Genomic DNA, 20,424 nt, shown 5'->3' with positions numbered 1-20,424 from the left:
CTCCTCAGAGAGCCTGTGTGTTATGCCAGCATTGTCTACACAGGGCCCAAGAGTCTGTCTGGATGTGGGCCACCAGTGGAAGGCCATCTAGGAGCTGACCGCTGACCACTGGGTCGGGATGCAGCTGTGGAGGGGAGGCAGTTGGCTCTTCCTCAAGGGAAGTGCACCTCTATCCGTCACAGAGAATGTGAGAGGGTGCTGGGTTACTCATTGCACATTGTTAAAGTTCCTGAGGTTGTCCAGAGGGAAATGTCCTGTATGGATAAGGCAATATTTGTTGTAGAAATGGCTTCCAAGGTAACTTAGTAGACTTAGCCTTCTGTTAGAGACAAAGACTAAGAGGAAGTGGCAACATTAATCCACAGCAATGTGGATCCCTGCTCAGAGTTCAGACAGGCCGCCTTGTCCTGACCACAGTGCACTGTCGTTACCCGTCCCCTTCTATCTGCACTGATGTCAGTTCCCTTGCTAATGCTTTTCCAACCTTCGTTTCCTGGTGGGGTTCAATGGAATTGAAGCACAGCTTCCTGGGCTTTCTGACAACCCCCTCGAGGTTAATGTCAGCTTGCCATCCCTCCATCCAACAATCAAATACCAGTCCAAATGCATTTATTTTTATTTCATGTGCAATGGTGTTTTGCCTGCATGCATATCTATGTGAGGGTGTTGGGACTCTGGAACTGGAGTCACAGAGAGTTGTAGGCTGCCATGTGGATGCTGGGAATTGAACCTGGGTCCTCTGGAATATCCGGCCAGTGCTCTTAATCACTGAGCCATCTCTCCAGAACCCCCTCCCCCAAATGCATTTTTAAAATATTAGTTTACCTGAGGACACAGATATACCACTCCTGGGCATATACCAAGAAGATGCTCCAACCTATAATAAGGACACATGCTCCACTATGTTCATCGCAGCCATATTTATAATAGCCAGAAGCTAGAAACAACCCAGATGTCCCTCAGTAGAGGAATGGATACAGAAAAATGTGGTACATTTATACAATGGAATACTACTCAGTTATTAAAAATGACTTCATGAGTGGATGGAACTTGAAAATATCATCCTGAGTGAGGTAACTCAGTCACAAAAGAACACACATGGTATGCACTCACTGATAAGTGGATATTGACCCAAAAGTTCAGAATACCCAAGATTCAATTCACAGACCATATGAAGCCTAAGAAGAAGGAAGATCAAAATGTGGATGTGTCAGTACTTTTTAGAAGGGTGAACAAAATACTCACAGGAGGAAATATGGTGACAAAATGTGGAGCAGAGACTGAAGAAAAGGCCATCCAGAGACTGCCCCACCTGGGATCCATCCCATATGCAGCCACCAAACCAGGATGCTATTGTGGATGCCAGGAAGTAGTTTTTGATGGAACCATGATATGGCTGTCTTTTGAGAGGCTCTCCCAGACCCTGACAGAGTCAGAGGTGGAAGCTCGCAGCCAACCATTGGACTGAGCTCAGGGGTCCCCAGTAGAGGAGTTGGAAAAGAGACTGAAGGAGCTGGGGGGGGGGTTGCAGCCCCATGGAGAGAGCAACAGTGTCAACAGACCAGACCCCCTGGAGCTCTCAGAGACTGGACTACCAACCAAAGAATATAAATGGAGCAACCTATGACACCAGCCACGTATGTGGCATAGGATGGTCTTGTTGGATAGGAGGAGAGGCCCTTGGGCCTGAGGGTGTTTGGTGCCCCAGTGTAGGGGAATGCCAGTGCAGGAGGACGGGAGTGGGTGGGTGAGAGGGGGAGCACCCTCATAGAGGCAAGGGGAGGGGGATGGAATAGGGGGTGTCTGAAGGGAAGACCTGGAAAGGGGAAAATATTTGAAATGTAAATAAAGAAAATATCCAATCCAAAAAAAAAACTATGTTGAAAAAAACATTTAAAAAAAAGAAAGAAAAAAAAAAAAGAAAATCTTATGATGAGATAGAGCAGTGGTCATTTTCTTCTACTTTTTTTTTTTTTTTAATATGACATGCCTTAAATAGACCTTTGTTCCTCCAGTTTCCCTCCTCCTTAAAAATCCTTCTGGCCTCTTTTATCCAGACTTTGCTTCCTTTATCCAGATAACCTTACTGATCCACTCAGGAAAAAGACAAATAAACACACACACACACACACACACACACACACACACCCAGAATTGTGACCAGCAGGGATCCTTGGTCCGTCCCACCACACTGCAAACATGATATGTTCTGAGGAAGCCATGTTGTTTTTATTGACAGTGGCAGAGAGGGTTCTCTAGCTCTGTTTCCATAACCAGTCAAGCTCCCAGCTACTGGAGCGTGAGACGGACTGGTTTAGTGATTTCTAAGTACTTGGTCAAACACTGGCAGCCCAGCACTTAGGCTAGGCAGAAGTGTCACACATGATACCTGCCTTCCCTGTCTGGTTCCAGTGTCTGCATGGGTCCTCATCTGTACTCAGCTGTGAGAGGAAAGGGAAGGGGAGTGCATGAACATGCATGAACATTCCTTTAACGGGTGTCCCCCAAAGTGGCAGAGTATCATTTCTTTTCACTAGAAGACATCATTCGTTTATTCACTTGCAACTAACTGCAGAACCCAGACACGTAGCCACCTCCCTGTAAGGGAAGCTGGAGGCTACTATATCAGGGTGCCTAGAGAAAGCTTAGGGGACCTATAGTGTGGTAGTGGTAGTGTGGCATTGCCTGTGGACAACTGACTGCTGTGTTCCTTCTAACTCTTCAACATCTAAGTGGCATCCCATACAAATATGGCACACAGCACCCAATGGTTGCCCTTAATCACCTGCCAAGGTGCCTTCCCTCTCTGCACTCAAACCAGCTAGTGGCATAGAATAATCGGAATGCAACTGCGCTGAGAACTACATTCACAAAGGGGCATCAGTCGCTGGAGTGCTAATGGGCAGGCACTCTGAAGACTTTCTGAAGATGACATGGCTTGCTTCAACCCTGGCTCAGCTTTGTGAGCTGACTCTTGTCCATTGCCGCCTGTGGGCTTCGCTGTGCCTTGCTCAGGCTTCGCTGTGTCCTGGGCTTCGCTGTGCCTCGCGCAGGCTTTGCTGTGTCCTGGGCTTTGCTGGGCCTCGCTCAGGCTTCCCTGTGTCTCGCTCAGGTTTCTCTGTGCCTCGCTCAGGCTTCACTGTGCCTCGCTCAGGCTTTGCTGTGTCCTGGGCTTCGCTGTGCCTCGCTCAGGCTTTGCTGTGTCCTGGGCTTCGCTGTGCCTCGCTCAGGCTTCGCTGTATCCTGGGCTTTGCTGTGCCTCCTTACCGTCACCCTCTTCATGTTTGCCTAGGCCAGACACTGAGGGTATGCCTCTTAGGCATCTTCCTTCTTTTCAGCCTGTTTCATACTGATAGGCACATGAGAGTTTGAAATTTGTTTTAGGAGCCAAAACATATAGCAAGGAGGCATGCAAAGCCCTTAGCAGTGTGATTTCTCCAATAGCTTGGTACAGAATAGTCCTTTACTCTATTTTATTGTCCTGTGGATCTCTGGTAATGTATCCTCTTGGGCTATTTTTTATTATTAAAGTATGCCTTTGTTAGGTTTATTGATTTTATTGATTTGGGTTTTTATTTTTTCCTATGTGATTAATCTCTATTTTTTTTAATCCCTACCATGTTTCTAACGTACATCCTTTCAATTAGTTTTCTTTAGGTTTGGCTTCTGCTGCACTTTTTTTTATAGGCTGTATAATTTTATTACCTCTTGGCCCTTTATACTTTGTATGAGATAGTGAATCTAGCTTAATTTTGTGTGGATGAGCTTTCCAAACACTGCAGATTGAATGCTATCTTTCTCCCCTAATACCACTCTGATACACTAAGGTTAAGTACATGCATCTATTTCTGGGCTCCTCACTACACTTTCTCTATTGGGTCAGTCCTCTGTTCTATGTTACCATACTTATTACCAAATACTAGATCGACATAGCTTTGTAACGTTCTTAACAGGCACATAATCTTCCAGTATATTACAAATAATTTTTCTCTTGGTCTTCTCTTCTTCCTCCTCCTTTTCCTCCTCCTTTTCCTCCTCCTCCTCCTCCTCCTCCTCCTCCTCCTCCTCCTCCTCCTCCTCCTCCTCCTCCATGATCTCACTATGTAGACCAGGTTGGCCTTAAACTCAGAGATCCATCTGCCTCTGCCTCCCGAGTGCTGGGACTGAAGACTCGTGCAGCAGCCATGCCTAACTTTAGCGCACTATTTTAACCTCTCATCTACACTTAACATTTTTTTTGTCATAGTTTCCTAACAACTTTTCAGGTACTTTATGGAGGTATACTTGAACTTTCAGTAATACAAGTAAATTGCTATTGTTTAATCTCCTGTCAGTTCTCAGTATTTACAGGTTTCTCAGTTGCAACATAGCTTACTTAGCAGGACTTAGTTGTATTCCTCACATCATTACCCACAGTGCTTTGGTTGTGATTTGGAGACATTCATGGAGCCACAAAGTCTATCAGTCTTCTCTAATGGGCAATGGCAGCGGGGAAAGTTCTAGCTCCTGTTGACATTCATGCTTTAAGCACTCATTTAAACCAAGTGCAGTGGCCCTTACCTATGGTCCCAACACTTGGGAGGCTGAGCCAGGGGGATCACAGGAATTTAAGACATAACTAGGCTACATAGAGAGTTTGGGGATAGCCTAGTCTACATAGTCAAGTTGTCTCACAGAGTGAGCAACCAGCCAACCTCGTGTCCTCTTGTGGTGCATTTTGTGCCCCCTAATTTTTCGCATTTTATAGTGGTTTCACTGTTTAAAATAGTCTCTGAGCATTGGTACTAAAGTTCTGTGTCGTGTTTTTAAGTGAAAGAAAACTGAAGTTTCCTCACGGGAAAAGACAGGTTTATAAAAATATTGATTAAGTATGAATTATAGTGCTATTAGCTGTGATTTCAGTCTTAACAAAATATGCTACACCCCTGTATCTTTAGTCCAAAACACACAAAATAAGGCTGTTTGTTAACTGAAGAGACTGTTGCGGCCTGAGGCTTGGTGGAAAGGAGACCCTGTGTTTCCTGTAGAAGTGAAGGTTGGTTTTCAACTAATGCAGCATCTACAGCAACTTTCTGAAGCACAATGCCTGTAAATAGCCAGAACTGAGCCTCCTCTCAGTGCCCTGCAATAGGACACAAGTCACGTGCAGAGGGGAGCCCCCGTCAGTGCACTGCAACAGGACACGAGTCACGTGCAGAGGGGAGCCCCCGTCAGTGCCCCGCTGCAGGACACGAGTCATGTGCAGAGGGGAAGAGATTGGGTTAGACAGTCTCCTCAAAGTTTGCAGCTTCCTGTATCCTTAGTTATGGGTTTGCCCTGATGTTCACTTGCATTTTATTCTATAGAGTATTTCCAAAACTCAAAAGTAATGTAGATGCTCATAGAATACAAATAACAAAGAATGGGGTAATTGAGAAATTAATTAATCTTTCTGAACCCTAATGCTATACCCAACACTGTAGATGTTAATATTTCCTGCGATTATTATCCAAATGCTGGTGAATCATGAGCATCTACTACTTACCTCTCTGCCCATCTCTCCCTCATTAAGAAATGAGCAATCCCCCTGCCCCTGCACACCCATCTTCTGCCTCAGAGATGGGCCCATCGTGAACACACAAGTTCTGTTGTTAGCATTAGTTATCACCGAGGAGCGGGGGACACAGTAATGTGCCTCAGCATTGAGCACCCAGAGTGGGCGATGAGACCAGAGTTGACTTTTTGTTTTTGTTTCCCAAATTAACATATATAACCTTCGAAGTTAAAACTAGTTGGAAAGCCTATCACATTTTCTTCTTCTAACAGAATTTGTTGCTAAGGAAACAGTTGAAATTGCTCAGCACACTGTCTTGTCCTCATCTGAATCTGGAAGCTGTGTTAGAAACATTGTCTGCATCCCCAAGGCTGGCCCGTGAGCTGTTGACTCTTCAAGATGATATAATGTCTGTTCTTCTTTTGCTTTGTCCTTGTCCAAAAGCTGTCCATAATTTTAGGACAAACCAAAAGTGCCCACCACAGTAAACTTCCTGCATCCTCACGATGCATGCCTGCATGCCTTGCCTCACACTTGTGCAGAGCCTGTCCCTGACCTGGTGCATGCCCACATGCATTGCTTACATGCATTGCCTCCTGCAGAGCCTGTCCTTGACACAGATGGACACGGGACTGCTCATTAGAAGTCTTACACTGCATCCAAGAACAGGCAGCACCAAGGCCAACTGCAAGTATTAGTCAACATCTGGACACATTTCCTCAGGCTTTTTTCTTTTTCTTTTTCTTTTCTGGCAACAATAGGAAGAGAGATGATTTGTAGAGGAACATTCTTTCCAGTCATTAGCTTTAGATTTTTTTTTTTACAAGATATGTTTGTGGTGCTAGTTATAACTGTCATATGACATTCTTATGTCATATAGGAACTCTTAAGTGGGGCAGGGCTCCAACACACTGACGTGGCAGTTGGGCTATCCATAGGGTACTAAAGCTGCCTATAATGGCCTCACATCATGGTGGAATACAAGTCGCACAGTTTGAGTCCAGTGCATCTCTCCTGGTGAGATCTTCCATGAGGGCTGCTCGTTCTCCGCTGTGTTACTGAAGAGTGCTTCCCGAGCAATAGGTCCTCTGCATTTCAAAACACAATGCTGCTTTCTGTGGTGTTTTCTTTTTCTTTTCTTTTTGTTAATTTACCATTAAATATATGATTTTAAACAAAATTCAATCATAAACTTGATACAGTGAACTATTTTTGGTGGACTTAAAAGAAGGTGTATTTATTTTAACTTTGTGAGCGTTTTGCCTGCATGTAGGTACACCACATTCATGTAGTACTCATCATAGCCAGAAGAGGGAGCCAGATCCCTTGGGACTGGAGTTACAGGTTGTTTTGGGCCAACTTGTAGGTCAGAAACTGAACCCAGGGTCCTCAGCAAGAGCAGCAAGTGCTCTTCACCTCTGCACCATTTTTCTTTTTCTCCTTCCTTCCACCAATCCTCCCTCCCTCCCTTTCTCCCTCCCTCCCTTCCTCCCTCCCTCCGTTTCTCCCTCCCTCCCTCCCTCCCTCCTTCCCTTCCTTCCTTCCTTCTTTCTTCCTTTTGTTCCTTTGTTTTGAAGAAAAGTCTCATTGACTTGTATAGGCTTGCCTCACATTTGATGTGTAGCCCAGGCTAGACTTAACACTGTCAGCAATCCTTCTGTTTCAGCCTCCTAAGTCCCAGGTATGTCTAGAAGATGCCATAGATCTCCTGGCAGCATTGCTACCTCCTATGGACCTTCGAGTGCAGCTAGACAATTTGGAAAATGGAATTTTTTTTTACATCCATTGCCAGTGCCTTGGAGTTTGTTGATTAAAAAGCCCAGACTTTGAAGTCAGATGGTCCTTGTTTCAAATCCCAGCTCTACAACATCAACAGTGTGGCTTTAAATAAGTAGTTTAGCCTTTCTCAAAATTCAATTTGGGGACCTGTTTAATTTTGAAAATAAAACAGCATGAATTATCTGAAGCTATCAACAAGTGCCTGTTATAATAAATTGCCTGGTAACCTTTCCTGGTGACAGGAGTTAGAGATGATGTTCAACTTCACCTCTCAGTTAGAGCCTGCCAGGACGTTAGGTCCCCAGAGGTGTTTAAACAGTGCCTTGGACACAGAAGGAAGAATGGACAGACCGAAGAGGTGGTAACTCTGATGTCTCTTTTGTGTTTGGACTCCAGAGGCACCGGAAACCGTGCAGCCCGGAGCTACCGCCAAGCCTGGGAGTGCCTGCGCTTTGCCGCACATTAAGCAGCAGCTGTTTAGCGAGGAGTGTTTCCACGGCAAGCTGAGCAGGGCAGAAGCGGAGAAACTTTTGGTGAAGGATGGGGACTTTTTGGTTCGAGAGAGTGTAACATCTCCTGGCCAGTTTGTACTGAGCGGACTACAAGGTGGCCAGGCCAAGCATCTTCTCTTGGTGGATCCTGAAGGCAAGGTATGACTGAGTTCTCACTGCGCTCCATACTTTGCATCCACAGACAGTGTTTGGGAGAGGTCAGGCTCAGTGTTGACGTCTTCTGGAACCATACAGCCAGTACTAGGGATGTGGTTAGCCTTGGAAGCCGCCCTGGAGCGCCACGTGGAGGGTAGCCCCTGTGTGTCCTTTTCAGTTCAGTTCAGCAGGACAAACCTGCAGCCATAGTGGACTTCTGCAGGCGAGTAAGACCACACAGCCAAATTACAGCAAAGCAGAGTTAAATGATGTAAAGGAGAGAACATGGTATGTGGTGTGTGATACTAAGAATTGCAGCTTTTGTAAGGGTTAAGAAAACTGACAAACTTTTAGTTAAGATACAAATAAAATGGGAAATGTACTACAATGGGTATCATGTAACTAAGATTATAAAATGTGGTTTGTTTTGTTTGTTTGTTTGTTTGTTCTTCTTTTTTGAGACAAGGTCTCTCTGTATTTTCCTGGCTGTTGTCCTGGGCTCCGTCAACCAGGTTGGCCTCGAACTCACAGAGATCCGACTGTCTCTGTCTCTGGAATGCTGAGATTAAAGACATGAGCCACCACCACCGGGAATAAAAGATTTCTATATGCAAACCTGATCTGGTATAGGCTGGGGGAAAAGACTGAAGCCCTGAGTGCCAGCAGAAAGAATGGAAACAGGCAACCTCGGGAGATAGGAGGTTGGGGGGACCCTTCAGAACTCACCAGAGACCTGGGAGGTGAGAGACTCTCAGGATTCAAAGGAAGGGACCTTAGATGAAATGCCCGACATTAGGGAGAGGGAACTTCTAAAGACCACCTCCAGCAGAAAGACAGGGCATCAAATGAGAGAGAGGCAACATCCCACAGTCACAACTCTGACTCATAATTGTTCCTGTCTGAAAGAATTTCAGGGATGCAAATGAAGAGAAGCCTGAGGAAAAGAAGGTCCAGTGACAGGCCCAAAGTGGGATCCAGTTCAAGAGGAGGTCCCAAGGCCTCACACTATTACTAAGGCTATGGAGCACTCACAAAAAGGGACCTAGCATGACCATACTTTGGAAGACCCAACAAACAGCTGAAAGACCCAGATGTAGATATTTACACCAATGAATAGAAGCAGCTGACCCCTGTGGTTGAATTAGGGAAGGCTAAAAGAAGCTGAGAAGGAGGGTGACCCTGTAGGAGGACCAGCAGTCTCAATTAATCTGGACCCCCGAGATCTCTCAAACACTGGACCACCAAACAGGAAGCATACAGCAGCTGATATGAGGCCCCCAACATACATACAATAGAGGACTGCCCAGTCTGTGTTCATTCAGAGATGATGCACCTAACTCTCAAGAGACTGGAGGCCCCAGAGAGTTTAGCGGTCAAATAGGGTGGGGGGGTGGGGGCATCCACATAGAGACAGGGGTTGGGGAGGAAGTATGGGATGTGGAAGAGTTGGAGGGTGGACGAGGTGGGGGGAGTAAAATATGGAGTGTTAAAAACTAAATAAATTAATTAAAAAAGATTTCTATATGTAACTATATGGCAACAAATTAAATAAACTAGAAGAAATGGACAGGTGTCTAAGAACATGCCACACCCCAGGACTGAATCCCAGGGAAATGGAGAATCTAAACATAATAAAGTGTAGGGAATTTGCACTGGTCCTTCTTAAGTTCATGCTGAGAAGAACACTTGAACTTGTTTGAGGAGACTGTTGTCCCTGACACTATGGCCATATTTAGGGAGGATCTTCTCACCTCAGTGATCCAATCAAGTAACTCCTCCACAGCCTGCCTGACTGCATGGCTCTTAGACGATTCCAGATGTAATCAAACTGACAACCAAGATTAACCATAACAAATGGCAAGAAGAATGAAAACTGTATGATCATCTACATGAACATAGAACTGGCATTCGACAGAATTCTACAACTTTTCATGATGGAAACACTTTAAAAAAGAGTAAGGAAACAGGAAGAAATTAATAGTAATAAATGGATTTTTTTAATGCAAAATAGGTCGAGTTTCTTACACACATACAAAAAGTATTCAAAAGGAAATGAAGAAAACAGTCACAGATATAATGGTGCGATAGTAAAAAGGTGCTCAGGTCTAAACTCAACTAAGAAGAAGAAATACTTCCACAGCGAAAACTATAAAACATCAATTAAAGGAACTAAAGAGACAAAATAAAAGACATCTCCTTTGTGTGTTCAAAGAGGGAGCATTACTAAAATGTTCACACCACCCAAAGCAATACACATACACAATTGGAATTTTTAAAAGAGAATTGTATTTTAAAATTCTAATTAATAATAAATTTAAATAATTCTAGATTATTTTATATTATTTTATTAATATAAAATAATCATTCTATATTCTGTTAATAACTATATTAGCTGTTTTAATAAGTTGTTTTAATAATTAAGACAATTTTAAATTATTTTTAATTGCATTTTTAATCATGACGGCATTTTATAGACACAGAAAGTTCTAAAGTTCACAGTCAGCTGATACAAAGACATCTGAATAACCAAAGCACTCTGTTTTGGAAGAACAATAAAGCTGAAGACACAAAAATGTGTTATGGAGCTTCGTTAATCAAAATAGTAGTGTTGGCATAAAGTTAGACATTTAGACCAATTGGGACAGTGCAAAGACCCTAGGGATAAAGCTACATGTCCTGTTAAGTGATCTTTAAGAAGCTCACCAAATCTTCCTAAGGTAAACCCTGGAGAAAGGATGCAAATGGGAAACTAATACACCAGTGCAGAGGGATAAAACTGCACAGTGCAGAGTGGATCCTTACACTAGTAATGAAAATTAACTCAAATGGGTCAAAGGAGAAAGGATGCTCTCCCTGTGCAGTTGGAAAACCAATACACCCATGCAGAGGGATAAAGCTGGATCCTCACACTAGCAATGAAAATTAACCCAGTCAAAGACTGGATTATAAGGTGTGCTCCCTGGAGAACACACAGGGTGTTGCTTCTATAACAGTGGTCTTATAAACGGTTGGGTAAGACTGCCAGAATACGAGCTTCAAAAAGCAAACACAGAGAAGTGGCTCTGTGTTAAATTAAATGCCTTCACATTGTAAAGTTTATACTCAACCCATAGAAGGAGGTCAACATTTGCAAGCTATGAGTTTATAGAGTTAACATTCAAAACACAGAAGGAAATTCTGCAATTCACAAAAACAGAGCAAAACAAAACATTCCCTCGAGGGTGAGCCATTTCTCAAGAGAAGAGAAGGTGTGCAGATGAGAAGAGTAACAGCTCCGTGAGAGGATGCCCAGCATTTCTAAACAACAAGAAATGCGAGTCTAAGCCATTGAGAGCGTTCACCTTGAGTCTCTTAAGCTGGTGATTATCCAAAACCAGAAAACAGTTTGTAAGGTAGCAGTCTCACTTCTGGGCGGGCAGTAGTCTAAAAGCAAACAGGAACCACCATCTTTAGGAGAGTTCCACTCACGCTCATAGTAATGATATTCCAATGGTCAAGAACTGGAAATAATCTCAGAGTTCATGGATGAGAGGAGAAAGAAGATGTGTTGCATACATACCAAGGAATACTGTCCAGCCACGTGAAGGACAGTGTGTCACACACCGTCTTGTTCTCAAGGATGTTGAGGGGCATTTTGTTAAGCAAAACCCAGCCAGTCTCTAGACAAATCACTTGATCCCACTTAGATGAGGTATCTTAAAAAGCCAGACTCCCAAAAACATAAAGTAGAATGATGGCTGCCAAGATCTGGGGGGTGGGGTGGGGGGAGGGAGTCACGGCTCTGAAAATAACAGAGTTTCAACTGGAGAAAGTTTGAGTTCACAGTATTGGACTTCATGTCTCATGCAATGGCCTTTGAAGAGATTGCACGGTTCTTAAAAGCTTTCGTGGATGGGGTTGCAAAGGCAAATGTCTGCAGATGACAATACATAACGAAGCAAAAGTGTGTAAGTAATGGAGGGAGCAGAGGACGTGCTGGACTCTCTCTGTTGAACTGCATAAACAGTCACCACTCAGCTCCATCCAACTGCTGCCATGCAGAGTATGGGCACAGGAGGGCCAGGCTTCTCTTTCCAAAGAAGTCACCAAATAGTTTTCACGCTCTTCAGTTTCAACTTAGGATACTTTAAACTTCTGGTATAATGACACCTGGTCTATTTGTCCAAAGTGGCTGGTTTTGGTCTTCATACTAGAAAGGTTCATCCTGACGGCTAGCTGCAGGACTGATTAGAGGGCACAGTGGAGGGTGTGGGGCAGGCAGAAACAGTAACTGTGTGCCCCAGGGTGGGAATTGCCAAATCCTCGACCAGAGCGTTGGCTGGAGAAACATGGAGGGAGAGGAGACAGACAAACTGGAATTAAGAACACAACAGGTAGTGGGGCAGTGGTGGTGCATGCCTTTAATCCCAGCACTTGGGAGGCAGAAGCAGGTGGATCTCTGAGTTCGAGGCCAGCCTGGTCTACAGAGCAAGTTCCAGGACAGTCAGGGCTACACAGAGAAACCCTGTCTAGAAAAACAAAAACCAAACCAAAACAAAACAAAACAACATGGCAGGATTGGTCAGCTACACTGGAGCAGAAGAGAGAAACTTCATTAAGCTTCGAAGGCTTCAGGGAAAACACTAAAGCCACTGCCTTCTTTTCCTTGTCTTGTGTGCTTACAAAACTAAGGACTCTTTCATAGTTCTAGCATAAGAATCAAAATCAGGAAATTCAATTACAGATCTTATCACCTGACTTATAGTCCACATTCAAATTCTGCCAGTTATTCCAATATGGGCAAACCAATATGCAGACAGAGCTCTCCTGCAGGAAGGTGGCAGAATTATTAAGAAGGTGTGTTGCTAGTTGTAGGCCATCACTCTCCTGGGAGGTTGCACTGTCCTCCACACAGGAGGTGTGAAGACAGTGAAGCATGTGGGGCAGATGCATGATAACACTAGGAAGAAATTCTGCAAATCCATTTCCTTTAGGCAGGCAGTAAGTACTGTGAAACAGCTATTTATGAATCAGCTATTGTTAAAGAAGCTTGCAGGAAGACAACCCAAATGCCTCTTAGGAGGGTCTCAGCAGCTTTCTTGGAGGATTGAAGATTTCTGTTGAAGTTCTAAGGAGAGGTAGGACTTCTCTGAGGGGTCTGCTTTGGGCAGAGAGGCGGGTAACATAAAAGCACTCCACTCTATGGGAGACAGTTGTAATTCTGGGACTGTGCCTGAACACACATCGGCTAGATATTTATAGAAGCCTTGTCGTGACAGAATCCATCAAGCACAGGACTGTAGAGAGGCTGGCTGCAGATCTGGATTGAATGACAAGTGCTTGCCATTGTCTGAACTTGTAGGAGTACCTCTGCAAAGGGTAATGGGCACAGGTAAACTGGTGTATTAAGGAAGACAGAACTGAGAAGCACCTGTCCTTCACTCAGAAAATAACTTCTTTAGGGATACCCCCCCTCAATTGCTTACATCTTTCAGAACTGCTATTATTCAACCTAAATATATATGCGCTTCCTTTTCCAGGTGAGGACCAAGAACCATGTGTTCGATAATGTTGGCCACCTTATTAAATACCATATGGATAATAATTTGCCAATCATCTCTTCTGGAAGTGAAGTAAACCTTAAACAACCAGTAAGAAAATATAACAACACAGGACTTTTGCTCTCCAAGAAATGACGACTCCTGGCACCGTGTCAGTGCTATGAGAAGCATATCCTTTTGGTGCCAGGAACAGTGACCATTCAACCCTTTTCTTCACATTAAGTAGAACACAAACTGTAAAACATGTCTGTCTTAGACCGCCACGGACCAGGTCTTTCATAAAACAGAGAAGGAACAAAATATCCTCTGAATATGAAAATCAGAGAATAATAATTTTGGTCCATGTGAAAAGGCGTTACTCATATGCACGGAGGTCACTTTTTTAAAGGTCACATCGCATTGATGAAAAGCTAAAAGCACAACTACAATTTCATATGCTAAAGACAACTTGAACTGCTCAGGCAGTGGTATGTGCCTTTATCTTGATAATCTGGGGACATTTTCCTATGGGGGAGATTCATTCCAAGTGTCTTCATGTTCTATAGCTACAGAACCAGTTGCCAAAAAAGTTTTTCCTTGCTAAAAACAGCAAGAAGAAGCATTTTGACTAACAGTGTTAACTTTATTGCATTTTGTTTAGTAGCACTTTTTGCTGCTGTATTAATGATGACCCTGACATCAAATTCAGACTGTGTCTGTGCTTGTGGAATGAAAGCAAATGCCACCGATGGCTTCCTAATTCTGTCTCATTTGCTGATTAAAAGGTTGGGGCTCAAATTCGCTGGCCAGCGTCCCTCAGTCTTTGCTATCTGAACTGTTCGTAGGCAGAATGGGACACATTCAGGAAGCCAAATCTCTTGGTTATTTCTGATTTGGAGTATATGGATATAAAGGACAACAAACAAAGCCAATGTTCTTCTTGCTCAGCCCATACTGGTGCCATTATTGAGAGTATATAAGGCAATTTAAAGTATACAAAACTTTCCTTTTGATTGGCTGCCACTGTGTCCTGGTGTTATCTTGTTATGTGTCCTGTCACTCTCTCTACATGTGATCACACAAAATGCAGAAGGGCTGGGAAAGGTCTGCCACACACCAGACAATGGTTCAACTAGTAGTGAGATGAAGAATTCTCAGAGAAGTCCTAGGCTCAGACTATTTACCACTGTGAGTCTTGGCATGTCGCTAAACCTGTCTGGATTCCAGTTTTCTTGTCTATAAGATTCTCAGAGGTCGAGGTGCACTCAGAGGTCCGTTGCTATCTAATATGATAGTTTTTTCTTTGTTAGAAGTTAACACTGATAAGCAGACTGTACAGTTGGGGGTAAACATTTAGGACTTTCCCTTTATTCTGTGTCTATAAAGGGTTTAGCCAATTTACACTCACAAAGTCTGACCCCAAGTGTTTCAGCATAAAGCAGGTAATGTTGGTATAGTGGATCTGTTTTTAGTAATAGCAGAAATGCTTCAGTCAGTCCTTACTTGCCTGTGCATATAAAGATATGGCCATTACTGGAGGGGGAGAGAGAGGGAGAGAGAGAGAGAGAGAGAGAGAGAGAGAGAGAGAGAAGAGAGAGAGAGAGAGAGAATCCTGAGCTTTCTGGATGGTTATTTCAACACCACTTCATTTTAGCTAAGTAGAGACAACTTAACTTTTGTGATTATTATGTATTTGATAAATTTTAAGTATAGTATGGGATAGTTCTTTTGGGTAGAAATCATCAGAAATCAAGCACATTGAAGTCTGGCATTTTCACATAACAGCTCACCATTTTATTTCGCCACTGGCTTCTTAGGTAGGTTTGTTTCCTTTCCACCGCTAGAGAGTAATGTATATTTCACTGATTTATATACATTAAAATATATATCTTAGGTCTTAATCATTTTTCTTCATAAAAGGGATCAGCATAGTGATAGGAACTTGTAGGCGACCTGCAGCAGAGAGAGGGCGGCTCTGTGGCCTCCTTCCAGCTGAGGAATGCAGACTGGGTGGCCAGTGGCCTTCCAGATGCAAGGGGCACTAATGGTGTGAGCCACACACATGGGCAGTCAACGCTGGACTGGTGCTGTTGTAACCTGGGAAGCAGATGCTGTAGACACTGTTCACAAACCCTAAAAGATGTAAGAGATGTCTGCATGCAATTTTAATCTCATATTCTCAACCTCTATTTTAAGATGGTGGTTCATTTGCCTATAAATACCTGTAAATGAGTCTTCTTTAAAGAAATAAATGATTATTGCTTTATGAAAGCTGACAGACAGTGTGTGGTGTTGGGGACCTGGAGATTTTCTAAGGTGTGTGGGGGATCAGTGTCTCTGCCGGAAACAGATGGCTCACTCAAACTGGGTAATTTGAGGAGAGATTAATAAAGGGGATTTAAGGTACAGGCAAAGTATAGAGAAACCACAAGCAGAGCTCAGCTGTCTAGGGCCCAGGAAAAGGGAGAGGGTGAGAACAGTTATCGATTCTGGAGAAAGATTGCATGTCTACATGGAACAGCCGTGGACAGTTACTGAGGTCACAACTGATCTCCTTGATGCAAAAGAGAAGATTAATAAAAGGTCATTAATAACCTGCTGTTTTTCTATTCCCATCTTGGATCTACTGGGAGTCTTCTCTGACTGGGATAACTTGAAGGCAGAGTTGGGGGTGGTGGTGGAGCAGAGCTTGCTGGTATTGTCTTGAAGGTCATTTTTCTAGGGCACAGTGGAGTGATACCAGAGAAAGCAGGACCTCCTGCTGGGGTTCTCAGTGCCCTTAGTAAAATAAGTTAAGAATGGACTCAAACAGAAGCTTGAGGAGAAACGGGACTCAGAGGTCATAGTGAGGCCTCAGGGTAGGCAAGCTGTAAATCTTGCGGCTGCCCAGAGAAGAAGCAAAACCGTGTGGTTTGAGTCTAGCTGGCATACAGGCCAACCCCATGGTGGGCCAGCAGCGGAAATGGGGAGGGCAAGCTTTAGAGAAAGAGTGAAAAAGCTCAAAGTCCCAGAGAAAACTGGGACTTACTCATCGTGCTTGGGCCAGCATCCAAAAGCAACAGATGGGAAGAAAAAGAAAAAGTTAACACCTGCTGGACTTGGGATTCACAAAGGCAGGTGGACCCTGCAGAACTTCCTGGCAGATCTAGACTGAGTACACTAGGGACAGAAATCCTGGAAGGAAAAGTACATTATCTCAACAAAGAGCAAATTATTCCCCTATGTCCCTTATCATTCTCATGCAGTATTCCATCGTAGACCTCAGCATGGGACACTAGACATAGTTTGGTAATGAAGCAGGCCCCAAGGCCCTTTCTCATTAGCTGATACCTTGACTCACTTCCAACAAATGCCATTTCTCCAGAGGCCTTTCATTAGTCTTTTCTGGGTCCCAAATCTTCATTTGCCCATTCCTTCATTTATTCGTTAACAAGTTAACACAGTTGTTTTGAGTGCCTAGCATGGGCCATGGAACATGATGACAAATGCTCAAGTAAATACTCTAAGACTTAAGATGTTTCTATTGTTCTACCAGTGAAACAGACACACAGTAACGGATTGTAACAGAAAAGAAATCCATCTTCTCTTGAGGTAGGTATGTACCCTGTAAATGGTGCAGGGAAATCCAGTTCCACTGAATGAGGTGGTGTGTGTCCCGATATCCAATTCTGCTGAGTGATGTCATATGTGTCCCTAGGGCTGAATGGGTGAGAGGTGGGGCAATAGGCACAGGGGATGGGGGTGGGAGGATAGGAGCCATCCTGGAACTACTGGTAATGCAGCCTTGTGACTGTGTTCTGTTTTTCTGTATTCACTCAAGCTCTCATTCTGTACAAGACCCCTAGCTGAGGGCCAATGTCAGCATTACAAGGATGGGATGCAGGTGACAGATTTAGCAAACATAGCCAGATTTGGAAGAGTCTTGGACAAGTATTTTACTCCACATGGTTCACATGGGAAAGATTTAAAAAGATGCGGGAATCTAAACCACCAAGTTCTTGGCATTCACTAGAACCCCTCTTAGCAAAGAAGCCAGAGACAGTAATTATTACACAGAACTCAGGTTTGTAACACGCCAGGTCCAACTACCCTCAACAAGCCAACCAAGAGACACGCATTAAAAGTGGAATGCAAAAATGAGATTTGTCCAGTGTGTTTGCGATCTTCAAGTCCGATGATATAATGGGATTTAACGACAGGCTAACATCCAAGAACATCCATGGAAATTCAAGTTTTAGGGAAGAGGCAACTGGGAGCACGTTCAGTTTTATCAGTAAAGAAACAGTCAAGTCTGAAGATGATGCCACATTTAACAACCACCAAGGCTGGCATGGCACTTCAGCGAGCAAAAAGGGCCTATCGAAGAAATTTAGAAGTGTAAGGGGAAAAAGGAATGTCCTCCCTAATCTCTGGGAGAGCCAACACTCTCCGTATCTAGGCAACCGTAGTCCTCTAGGAGGCTTTTGTGATTGGCTCACGACTTCCCCAATGGAGGCTCCGGGAAGCTTCCCGCCACCACTGGCGCCCTCTTCGAACAGCCGCGCTCTCTCAACTGCGGGCGACTTCTCAACCGACCTTGTGGGAGGTGGGTTTTCCGCCCCGTAGCTCCGCCCAGCCGGCGGGCCCATCGAACAGCGGCGGCGATTGGAGGAGGCGGCTGCTCGTCGAGTGGCGGAGTTTGCGGGCTAGAGTGTACCCGGAAGGTGCTCGCGGACTGGAAGTCGGGACCGCGGGTGGTTGGAGGCGACTGCAGTCTCACGGCCAGGCCGGCGGCTGCGGGATCGGGACCCACCTTCGAGTCTCCTGTACTGGGGCGGTGCGTGCTGGCTCCCTGCTCGGTCCTCAGCCTGGGCGTCCCGTAGGCAGACCTGTGCGCGCCCGTGGTTCCTGGATCCCGGGCCCAGCTCTTTGATAAGGGCGCTGCGTGAGTACACCTAGTCGAGGGGGCTTCCTGTATTTTGGGGTTGCTGTCCTCTGCTCACCTTGGTTTTCCATGGTGCTGTCGGTACTACCGAGTTCAAGAGATTGTCATTGCCTCCTCCCTCCGTACGCTTTGTAGTCGGAACAGGACCCGGAAAGTGTCTAAAACAGCCTGTGGCATTCTGGTTGTTACCGTTCTGTAAGAGAAGTTAGCGTGGAAGCTAGTGCGTGCAGTTTTCTAACTTCCAGGGCCCTTACGTTTAGTCCATCTTGTAGTCACGAATTTAAGTGTGATTTAAGCTGAATCTCAATTCGTAGCTTCACAATTCGTGGTTGTTTTCATGTAAATAAAGGCTGAAGCTTGAAGCCAAGCAGAGGATAATAAGCCGTGCGCTCTGGAGTGGACAGAATGGACTTTGGATGGAGCAGGCATCTAGAGGAGGGCGGAGTCCTCTGGTGCCACTCCTTGGTTTCCGCCTTGTCTGAGACAGGTGTCTGTTGCTGTTCCAGTGTTTAGGGCATGCTAGCTGGCCCACGACGTTCCAGACAGCCTTTCACCTGTGCCTCTCTCCTCCTGTGGAAGCTTTCCTTACAGATGCCTAGGCTCTTTGTCTGGCCTTTATGTGGGTTCTGAAGATTTGAACTCAAGTCTTCAAACTTGCATGGCCACTTGCATTGAACCATCTCCGGAGCCTGATGAGCTCAGATTCTAATAATATTAAATGAACATTTATATTTCTTTCTAAAATGGATTTCTTTTTTCTAAAATGGATTTTATGCTCTTTTCTCTTCTTAAGTTGTCACTTTTGGGAAAAATTTGTTTACTGATACTTTTTATTAAGTGATTTGTAAGTAGCTTTACAATTTTGTAATTTTTATCCCTTGACTTTGTAAATGTGTTCCATGTTATATAGTATTTGATTTATGACTGATGATTTTTGCTTGAAACAGTTTTAAAAAACGTATTTTTACTTTGTATGCCTGAGTCTTTTGCCTGCAAGTTTGTTTGTGCACCACTTGTAGGCCTGGTGTCTGTGGAAGACAGAAATGGGCCTCCTGTCTCCTGGAACTGAAGTTACAGATGGTTGTGAGCTGCCATGACACTGGGAGTTAAATCTTGGTCCTCTGAAGAAGAGACAAGCACTCTTGACCACTGAGCCAGCTTTGCAGTCCCTGGAAGGATCTTTGTTTGTGTCTTCTGGAGGATGCCTTTGGCTCAGCTTTGTCCCACATCTTTAGGGTGATAGGTTAAAGTGTGTCCCTGTTTCCATCACCTGAGACTCTGTACATCTGATGTCTGTTTGGAGCTATGAACTAAACCCCAAGATCTGAGAGTAGTGTCTTCTCACCTTACAGTGGTCTTAGGTTGTCGTATTCTCCTCTTTATCTGATGATCTGTACACGAGAATTCTAGCAGGCATGGAGGAGAGATAAAGCTTCCATTCCCCAGGGAGTGTGCATGTGTTTCATGCCATGTCTGGTTTAGAGCACACGTCTGCTATTTACATTTTAACAGCTATAAAACAGTCAGTATTTTAATAGTGGTGGTGTTTCATAATTGGTTTCTTTTTCTTAGTGTACAAATGAGACCACAACCATGCAGTCACAGGTGTCTTAGATCTGCTAAAGTGTGTGTGTGTGTGTGTGTGTGTGTGTGTGTACAGGGCTAATGGTTACAACGTTTATGATGTAGTTCTCAACTGTTAACGAGAGGGAATTATATGCTTTGTGGTAAATGCATTTGTGTTGCTGGGATCCTTATACTTCTTATGTGGCACAGTTTAATGACATTTTACAGCCTGGAAATTGTGAATGAGTTGTGGCTCAAACTACACACAAAAGTACATTTCTCAGGTGTGAGGGGCCTGGATTGAAGAACAGTGTTAGCCAGGTCACTGGTAGCACATACTTACTACTACTACTACTACTACTACTACTACTACTGCTGCTGCTACTACTACTACTTCTTTTCTTCTTCTTCTTCTTCTTCTTCTTCTTCTTCTTCTTCTTCTTCTTCTTCTTCTTC

General features: G+C 44.2%; 3 protein-coding genes across 8 annotated transcripts in view; all 3 read left to right on the top strand.

Annotated features, from left to right (window-relative positions):
• Positions 1-15,749, top strand: part of Shc4 (SHC adaptor protein 4) — a 95,153-nt gene extending 79,404 nt beyond the window's left edge. The window contains exons 11-12 of the mRNA XM_031371753.1: positions 7,709-7,962; positions 13,479-15,749. Coding sequence (XP_031227613.1) covers positions 7,709-7,962; positions 13,479-13,634 — 410 coding nt within the window. The 3' untranslated portion in view covers positions 13,635-15,749. The remainder of the gene's footprint in view (positions 1-7,708; positions 7,963-13,478) is intronic.
• Positions 15,750-17,660: 1,911 nt separating this feature from the next.
• LOC116091784 lies at positions 17,661-18,397 on the top strand. Its single transcript, XM_031373253.1, has 2 exons — positions 17,661-17,855; positions 17,935-18,397. The coding sequence occupies exons 1-2, from the start codon at positions 17,661-17,663 to the stop codon at positions 18,388-18,390; spliced, it is 651 nt and encodes a 216-aa protein (XP_031229113.1). The 3' UTR covers positions 18,391-18,397.
• Positions 18,163-20,424, top strand: part of Cep152 (centrosomal protein 152) — a 71,290-nt gene continuing 69,028 nt past the window's right edge. For 3 of the 6 annotated variants that reach the window (XM_031371748.1, XM_031371749.1, XM_031371747.1), the window contains exon 1: positions 18,163-18,402. The gene's annotated coding sequence lies outside the window, so the exon portion shown is untranslated. The remainder of the gene's footprint in view (positions 18,403-20,424) is intronic. The other 3 variants (XR_004118834.1, XM_031371752.1, XM_031371751.1) reach the window with 2 other exon arrangements.

This window comes from Mastomys coucha, unplaced genomic scaffold (genome assembly GCF_008632895.1).
Source record: "Mastomys coucha isolate ucsf_1 unplaced genomic scaffold, UCSF_Mcou_1 pScaffold15, whole genome shotgun sequence".
NCBI lineage: Eukaryota > Metazoa > Chordata > Mammalia > Rodentia > Muridae > Mastomys > Mastomys coucha.
Note: the sequence above shows the minus strand (reverse complement) of the source record. Positions and strands in the feature narration are given on the sequence as shown.